The sequence below is a fragment of the Silurus aristotelis genome (genome assembly GCF_946808225.1).
Source record: "Silurus aristotelis genome assembly, chromosome: 17".
In the NCBI taxonomy this organism is placed as follows: Eukaryota; Metazoa; Chordata; class Actinopteri; order Siluriformes; family Siluridae; genus Silurus; species Silurus aristotelis.
In genome coordinates, this window is record NC_139590.1 from 22,780,779 (window position 1) to 22,790,373 (window position 9,595).

At 38.1% G+C, this 9,595-nt stretch overlaps 1 protein-coding gene across 4 annotated transcripts in view; it reads left to right on the forward strand.

Annotated features, from left to right (window-relative positions):
* Nucleotides 1-8,639, forward strand: part of LOC310740044 (transcription factor COE3) — a 91,232-nt gene extending 82,593 nt beyond the window's left edge. For 2 of the 4 annotated variants that reach the window (XM_083566441.1, XM_083566440.1), the window contains exons 13-16: nt 1-9; nt 4,966-5,151; nt 6,936-7,025; nt 8,121-8,639. The exon at nt 1-9 is cut by the window's left edge and continues 166 nt beyond it. In XM_083566441.1, coding sequence (XP_083422567.1) covers nt 1-9; nt 4,966-5,151; nt 6,936-7,025; nt 8,121-8,152 — 317 coding nt within the window. In that variant the 3' untranslated portion in view covers nt 8,153-8,639. The remainder of the gene's footprint in view (nt 10-4,965; nt 5,152-6,935; nt 7,026-8,120) is intronic. The other 2 variants (XM_083566443.1, XM_083566442.1) reach the window with 1 other exon arrangement.
* Nucleotides 8,640-9,595: the final 956 nt, after the last annotated feature.

Here is a 9,595-nt window from a genome sequence, read left to right on the forward strand (position 1 = left end):
CCGACCAGGGTGAGTGTGTGTGTGTGTGTGTGTGTGTGTGTGTGCAGCTCTATGTGTGAAGCTCTATAATCACTTGTTTCAGCACTATGACTGCTGCAGAGACTCCTGAGTGAGTGTGTGTTTGTGCAATCAAATCAAATAAAATCCGATTTTACACACAGAGTACGACATGTAATGAATTGCTTTTGTCCAATATGTAATAAGAAATACAGGTATAAGATATAACTATATAATATAAGTCTAAAAAATATACTATACTATAAAATATATATACAAAATAAGACAGAAAGGGTTGGGGATGGATATGATAGAGGCCAAAGGTGTTAATAGTACCTGAAACTCACACTTGAGTCAAGTATAGATCTCTTACCTCAGAACTGACTCCATTACTGACTCCAAGTCAAAAGTCACCAGTTCCGACGAGTAATGACGAGTAAAAGTGATTCGAACGGTACTCGAGCGTCCGACTCGTTTTGAACGTGGACACAAAAACGCACAAAGACGCATGTTGGCGAAAACGAAACAGTTGATTTGTGAGGTTTTATTTCCTAAAATACACTGAACAAAATGATCAACGCAACACTTTTGTTTTTGCCCCCATTTTTTATGAGCTGAACTCAAAGATCTAAGACTTTTTCTTTGTACACAAAAGACCTATTTCTCTCAAATATTGTTACAAATCTGTAAATCTGTGTTAGCGAGCACTTCACCCACCTCACAGGTGTGACGTATGGAGATGCTGATTAGACTGTATGATTATTGCACAGGTGTGCCTCAGGCTGGACACAATAAAATGTCTTTCAAAATGATTTAGAGAGATTTGGGAGAAATATGAAAAATCATGAAAAATGGGGGGCATAAACAAAAGTGTTGCGTTTATAAATTTGTTCAGTGAACAAATCAAATTGGACACCTCATCACCAACATGCCACGATGAGACCAAACAAGTCAGTCACTGCATTTTCAGACTCGGAACGGGGGCGCTATTCTAATTGAACTTCAACAAGTTTTTGGAATTGATTCAAGATCTTTTTGGACTGATAATAACGACAGCAGTATGAAAAAAAAAAGTCAAATACTTTACAACACTGATAAAAGCTGGATACACACTGTAGGAGTTTCACTACTGCAGATTATTGCTCTGAAAATATTTCTTAATAGTCCATCGAACAGTCATTTCGCTTTGTGGATACACACTAAATATGTATATATGATTTACAGAACCAGCTAAATAAAGGGAAGGCAGTTATGTACATCCTTCATTAGGTGCAACAGCATTGTCGTCCTTTTTTTTTTCTTCTAAAAAAGCTGATGTAACATTTATTTTGCATAATCAAATATTGGGATGAGTGTATGGAGAGATAGAGAGAGGCAGAGAGATTAAGTCACACTGTTTTGACATGCTTGTCATACACACACTTCAGAGGTACCATTCATCATGAGTGTCTCTCGCGAAACACGGGCGTCTATCTGTTTGCAGGTCGTGTACGTGTGTGTGTGTGTGTGTGTGTGTGTGTGTGTGTGTGTGTGTGTGTGTGTGTGTGTGTGTGCGAGAAAGAAAAAGAAAAAAACAGAAAGAGAGACAGAGAGGGATGCTGTTAATGAGTGGAAATATGTAGAAGAAGATAGTGTGAATATAAAAACACTGTGTCTGACAACCCGCTTTTTTCACGCGCACACACACACACACACACACACACACACACACACACACACACACACACACACACACACACAGCTGTTTGGTACAGTGCTTATGTGTGTATACATTTTGTTGTTTAAGCGGTGAAAAATTTACCAAGACATACATAAGAGCATTTGGTATGTTAGGAATTTTACCAGGTCTTATAGTGAAAAGTGAAGTTACTGAGGTTGAATATGAAGTTATGTTAAGGTTAAAGTTGCTGAGGTTAAGACTGAAGTTTCTGAGGTTAAATTTGAAGTAACTGAGGTTATGTTTGAAGTAACTGAGATTAAGGTTGATGTTTCTGAGGTTAAGACTGAAGTTTCTGAGGTTAAATTTGAAGTAACTGAGGTTATGTTTGAAGTTACTGAGATTAAGGTTGATGTTTCTGAGGTTAAGGTTGAAATTTCTGAGGTTAAATTTGAAGTAACTGAGGTTAAGTTTGAAGTTACTGAGGTTAAGGTTGATTTTCTGAGGTAAAGGTTGATGTTTTTGAGGTTAAGATTGAAATTCTGAGGTCGAATTTGAAGTTACTGAGATTGAAGTTAAAGTTACTGAAGTTTCAAGTAACTGAGCTTGAGATTGAAAATTCTAAGGATGAGGTTGCAGTTACATATGTTATATTGAAGTTAAAGTTACTGAGGTTAACGTTGAAGTTATTGAGTTTTTGAGGTTAAAGTTACTAAGGTTAAGGTTGAAGTAACTGAGGTTGAGTTTGAAAATTCCAAGGTTGAGGTTGAAATTACTGAGGTCAATGTTGAAGTAATTGAGATTAGAGTTAAAGTTTCTGAGTTTGAGGTTAAAGTTACTGAAGTTAACATTGAAGTTACTGCATTTAAGGTTAAAGTTACAGAGGCTGGATTTGAAGTTACTGAAAATGAAGTTGAAGCTACTGAGGTTTAAACTGAATTTATTGAGGTTAAGGTTAATGTTACTGAGGTTGAGGTCAAGGTTACTGAGTACATTAAAAAATTTTTATCATTTGGCAGACACCCTTATCCAGAGCGACTTACAATTATCTGACCTGTAGAGGGTTAAGACCCTGACACTGACAGCTTGATAGTGCTGGGATCATCCGATCAGAAGTCTAATAGGTTAACCAGTGAATTATTAAGCTCAAGCTTTCGGTTCAAGAGGCCGAGATCCAGATTCCAGAGGATAATGTCTGATTTTGCTCCAGAGGTCTGATCAGCTGCAATAAGATTACGTCTGATTAGGTCCCAGAGATAAAAGATTTGGGTTCCAGAGTTTGATGTCTGATTAGGTTCCAGAGGACAAGATTCGGGTTCCAGAGGTTGGTGTCTGATTGGGTTCCAGAGGTTAAGATTTTGGGTTCCAGAGGTTAGTGTATAGTTAAGTTTCAGAGGTCAAGAATCGAGTTCCAGAGGTTAACATCTGATCTGATTCCAGCAATTAAGTAGAATCAGGTTTCAGAGGTTATCAGAGGTCTGATGAGGTTCTGAAGCTGAAGCACTGGTGTGGATGTTAAAGTTAAAGTTCTGGGGTTAAGATTAATGCTCCATATGGTGTGATTCTTATTGTAAATGTGTGTTTGTGTGTGGATGATTTTCTTCATCCATATATAGGACCTGTTCAAACACCAATGTCTTGGGGACTGTAGATGTTGTCTGGACAACAATCCACTCCCCTTAAGGATAAAGCATTGTCACATGTAGAGGACATTGTAATTATTACCTCAGGTTTAATTAGTCCCTAGAGCATCACATTGGTTTTAAGGACATTCAGTCTATATAAACACACAGTGCAAGATTGTGTGTGTGTACAGTACAAGGAGGAAAGTGTTTCAATGTCTGCTCAGAGGAGCGATGGTTCTCCTCAACCACCAGCTCTGTTTCTCCCTGACAGGAAGAGAGAGATGAGTGGATTGCTTCGTTTATGACAAAGGAAGAGAGAGGAGATGGAGGGAGACAGAAAGAAATCCCACTCGTTCCCTTGATGCATCTCTTTCTCTCTTTCCCTTTCTTCCTCTCTTCTTTCCCATTCTTCTCTCGGCTCATCTGCTATCCTCATTCAGGCAGGAAAGAACACCTACAGAACCCCATGAGGTCATGGGAAAAGAGCATAAAAACACCCTACTACACACACACACACACACACACACACTGTTATTTTTGTGCTGTATGAGTTACAGTTATATACACTGATTAAAACATTTGGCCCTGTATCCTCTGTCATTTCCTCTCTCTTTTGATTATATACTGTAGCACAAATGTTATATTATCTTCAAGGTTGATGCTAATCTCAGAACAAATGGCAGTACTTCTTCTGGTACTTTTTGGCACTAAATGTGGCCAGGAACCGGAGACTATTTGACTTATGTTGCAAACAGCCAACCATTTTTACTCAGAAGTCTTAAATAACTCAAAAAACATAATGCATTTACCTTTAAGATGATAAAAGTGTACAAAAGATTGTTTTGCAGCAGAGAGTTTTGCAGATCCTGTCGGCGTATGCGACATTTTCTTACATTGAGAAGAAATGTAACCAGAAATCACGTTTAAAAATTGATGCTTTTAATGCCGTGTAGCCATTTTATGATGATGTAGGCAGTGCAAAGTTGGTACCTGTCGTAGCTTTCCTCACATCCTCACATCAAGACCTGAAATTTAGACACACATTTTTGCTGATCTCGGGGTACCACTTGTCCACGCTATCCTTTTAAAGTTTTTTTTTGCTATTTTCCTTGTCCTGTGTGTAAGTGTCCACGCTATGACCTCCGAGATGGTCTGTGTGGACGTCAAGATGCCATGTCCTCATATGCTGTCATTGTATAAGAATGAGGCGGATCAGATTACCGAACACACATGAGATAGTCCAGCTCCACCTGTCAGTATTCAGGATTCAGACAATGCGAAGACTCTTCAAGCTTGGCTTTAGTTTAAGCTCATGCATGAGTGTGTGTGTATGTGTGTCTTGGCTCTCTTTTTCTTCCTGATACTCAGCCAGCAGGCCAGCACTCCATCAATGGCCTTCCTGCTGAGAAATTCAGCAGGACATGAGGAGAGAGAGACTAAGAGAGAGAGAGACAGAGGGAATGGGAAACACATGTTAGAAGGATAAGTGGAAGGCCAGCGTTGACACTCTTTCTTATTCCCTTTTTTTTCTTTCCCCTGATACACACATATCCAAAACAATGTGTCCTGGTTAAGCGTACATGTCCACAGTGGTCTTTCATAGCTTATAAAAATGAACAGTAACAACATACTTACTTCTAATAACAAACTCTGTACTAAACCTGCTGTCTTTGTCCCACGCCGTAGGTTACTCACGTAACTCCAACAGCGTGTCTCCTCGTGGCTATGTGCCGAGCTCCACGCCTCAGCAGTCCAACTACAACACCATCACCTCCACTATGAACGGCTATGGAGCTGCTGGCATGACCAACCTCGGCGTGCCTGGTTCGCCCAGCTTCCTCAACGGATCCACTGCCAACTCGCCCTACGCAAGTGAGTGAACACAAACCTAGACTTATTAACAGCTAGATCAACAGCAGCGTGGCTGTTTAACTCGGGTACAAGATGCACTGGTGTATCTGTACAAGGGAAAATGCAGTGCACCTGGTATTTATTTGGTAAAATGTGACTAGACATTCCAGACCTATACATTTTGAAGTGTTACCTGTAGATACCTGCAGAGGTTATCTTTGGTCCACAGTTTTGGAATTCCATCTAGGCAGGACTTTTTGTCTACCTGCACATGTGTTCCGTACCTCCTTTATTGGAGTGTTTATAATCGACCAAAAGAGGTTCAGTTGTGTTTCGCCTGTACAGGTCTTTCTGTTTCGGTGCTAATGAAATTGTCCTATATTGCAATGTCTTACCTGTAGAGATATTTCATTTGGCAGAGGTGTCTTGGTATTCTGGTATCCCGGCATTTGATCAATTTGCAGTCTTTTCCCGTTTAACTATTGACAGTCTTCCCTAGGTGCTATTTTGCTACCTTGCCTAGAAAGGTGCTTGGAGTTTTCTTTTAGGTTGTCTGTATGGAACAATGTGTTATTGTGGTCTATACCTGATGTCTACACTTGTCTACACCTATTGCTGTAGTTGATCTAAATATTGAGCTGTACTGATGGGTCAGGAAGGTCAGACTGGATTTGATATCTGGTTGGATTTGCACCATCAGTGTTGCTCTCAGTCAACCAACTTAGTTTGAGACAGTCCCAGGCTTGGGCTAAGAGGAGAAAAAATCTCTGATTAAATCCACTCATGCTCATCTTCCTCCTCGTCCCCACTAACACATTAACACTCCTCTCATGCGGCTTGCGGTCTATGCCGAACCTTAGCTTAGCGTTGATTCTCCTTCCACGTTGCTTTAGAGCGGCATGAAATTCATCCAACATGCTTCACAGGCACGTCGAACGGATACGAACATGTAATATGGCCTCCTGGGTAATTCAACTGTGCATTTTATTCCTCAAGTTGTTGTAAGTCAAGTCATATATTCCGTCCACGGTACTCGCGTTGCGATAGATTGGCATGTGGTTGGCGGTCACGAGGAAGGCGACAGGGATTTTATTTAGTTTGCTTTTAGTGCAGGACGATTTTGCTTAGAAAATAGATTCATTTCAAGGTTTTAAATAATCTATATTCTGAAAGGTGACTGTGGGGAGATTTAGAAGCAAGTTTTTCAAAGACATTGAAAATGCATGCTTGGTGTCATGATTTTTCCCTTCCTGTTCTTTCTGTGTGTCTTTGTGTGTGAGAGATTGTGATGGAAGAAAGCTGTGTTTTTTTTTATTGTTGCTGTTATTATTATTTGTGATGCTCTATAAAAGATGTAACCTATGGTTTATGTAAGTTATGGATCAACTTTGCCATTCCGGTAGCATCCTCTCGCATCCCCATCCTCCTGCTCCCTTCCAATCGTTCCTCTGCACTTCATCCGAGCCCTAATAACCAGCATGAGCGTCTTCCCGATCACCTACTCACTCATTCCTCATTCACCTCAGTGTGTGTGTGTGTGTGTGTGTGTGTGTGTGTGTGTGTGTGTGTGTGTGTGTGGACACGTGCAAATGTGTCTGTTTTAGTCACCCCCCCATTCATCCTTTTCACCATCACCCTCATCATCATAGTCATCATCTTTCTTTTTTTTCATTTTTCATTCATTTTTTTTCTTCTTTTATCCTCATTTTTTTCTTAATTTGCCTTTTGCCATCCATCACTTCCTCCCTCTACACATTCCATCACTTTCTCTTCCTCATTATCTCCTGTTCATATGATCTCTGCAGTCAAACAGAAGAGCGCCTTCGCCCCCGTCGTGCGGCCTCAGACCTCCCCGCCCCCCACCTGCACCAGCACCAATGGGAGCAGTCTACAGGGTGAGCATCCCCACCCCTCTCCTGCTTCTCAGCCAATGAGAACCATCCTAGAGCACCTAGACTTATCAATGGTCCTAATCAACAAAAAACAATAAAAAAATTCAAACCAGGATAAAGAATACGCTATACAAAAATATTCAAAGGTCAAAGTTGATCCATAACTATGAGACTTAGGTCCTGATCTGTTACTGCAGCAGGGATCGGTGTTTGTTTAAAACAAACAAAACATTTTACATTGATTTCTTTTGTGTTTAATTTCTACAAATTGACAAAGGTTATTGTTGATCCATCATCATATTTTTTCCCTTAACATTTATTATGATACAGGCTTATATTAATAGAATAGACTAGAAAATAATGTACTTTTTTTCCACGGAATTATTTAGATAATAAGTAACAGTAATTGACCTATTTATTAATGAAGAAAAATAAATATTGCATATAATATAGTATAGTACATAACAGTAATAATAGCATCTACTATGATTCACATTTTTTCTATTCTGTTTCTTTTTTTATATATTTTATCTTATTTAATTAAATATTTATCTATCATTTTATTTTTAATGAAAAGTGATTGAATCACACTTTTAAATTAACAGTAAATACTGAAATATAATGTTAATGATATTAATTAAACCTCACACAATAAACAAACAAACAAATATAGAAAATATTCTTTTCAAATAAGTTATATAATTTTTATTATTTTGAATTGTTTACATTTCTAATTTCTTTATTTAGTTTCAGTACAATGCATTTGGATATACATTTTTTTTTTTTACATTTTGTTAATATATTTGTTAATATAATTTTCTATTACATATACAGTGTATACTAACATCTGCTTACTTTATTTGATTGTTTATCAATTTTGACATGAAGTTCAGTCATTGATTCCACGGATCTGCAAGGTAATTATTGATCAAGTGTAAGTCATGTGACCCTGTTGCTCAGCCATGGTCTTCCCTGGGTTAAGATGTTAGGACGTGGTGTTACGTCAGGGTGTCGATGTAAAGACTTATTAATAAAGTATATGAGTGCAGAAGTGTGTTGCTGGTGGCTGATTTGTGGTGTTTGTGTTTTGTTTTGCAGCCATGGCCGGTCTCATTGTCCCTCCCATGTGAAGCCGGAGCTCTTTGAGTTTCATCTGATGAATAGAAAACTCCAAGATTCTCAATAGTTCAAGATCCACCTTGAATGCATCGTAATAAAAATCGTCATCATCATCGAATAGAGGAGTTTTTTTTGTTTTTTTTGTTTTTTAGACAACCTGGACAAAGTGCATTTAAAAAAAACTTTTGTTTATATTTTGTGTGGGACCGAGTCCCTTTTTATCGTCGTCTTCTGGGACTTGTGTTTTGCGGCAGCCGGAGCCAAGAATGCGAAGGCAGCTGGACTTCAGGATTCGAGATGATATCAGCAACGAACTGAACACTTCTGTAAAAAAACATGCAGCTGTGACCCATCGGCTCGGCACCGGACTTTTGATTTATTTTTTTGCATGTGGGAGTGGATCTTGTTTAATTTCAATTCATTTTCACGAACTTCATCATGTAATGATGGAGCGAGCTAAACGGAAAAGCAAACGAGCTCGTAAAAAAAGAAAACAAACCCCTCGAGGCTAAGAAATAAGGAATGCTCAAAATGCTAACTCCTTTCATACTTCTTACACGTTTTTCATCGACTCGTGCGGTCTTGCCAAAATCCGTTTCTACACGTTCATTTTCTACCATTGAAATCAATACAGAATTTCAAGAATGAGCTTACTAACCTGATCCAGATGCACAACAGCTGGGATCGAACTCGAAGATTGAAAGAATCTGCATTATTTTTTATTATTTTTTTAATCCTTAGAACCACGAGTCGATGAGTGTGTAGGTTCATTAGTCATGAGTCACAGGTGTGTGGATCACTAGATTGAAATTTTGAAAAACCAGGAATGCTTTCTGACACTTTTATTCACATTTAGGTACCAGACATTTATTGTTAAACTTTTTGTGAACATTTTTTTTTGTATGTATTTATAAAAAAAAGTATGTTTGGAGATTTCTTTGTTGATTTTAGGCCTGAATTATAGTACCACATATCTCTTGATGTCTTAATATCTTTTAGATCTTGTACAAAAAAAAGTGTGAAAAGTCAACAATCAAACAAACAAACATAAAATCCCACCGAAAAATTACATCTTAGGTCACATGATTTTTTTGAAAGGAAAAGAAAGGCAGGATGTTCTCTCTATCACTTTTGTAAAAAAAAAAAAAAAAAAAAAAAAAAGAAAAAAGAAAAAAACTTTTTTATTTGTGTTTAACTTTTTTTTCCTTTTTTTGTAAACAGCATTTTGCATTCTGGACGCCTTCCTCTTTCCGTGAGTTCTTGTGAAGAACGCGTGTATGTTCATCGTTTTTTGTCTGACTGCACTGTTTTCCATTAGGGCACTTACATGAGTAATGTATCTGAATGAACTTAAAAGAACAAAAAAGAAAAGAAAAAAAATTGGTTCTGCAAACATGTGCCATCCTCATACATAGTTTTTTTTTTGTGATGACTGAGATGGAACAATTGAATGA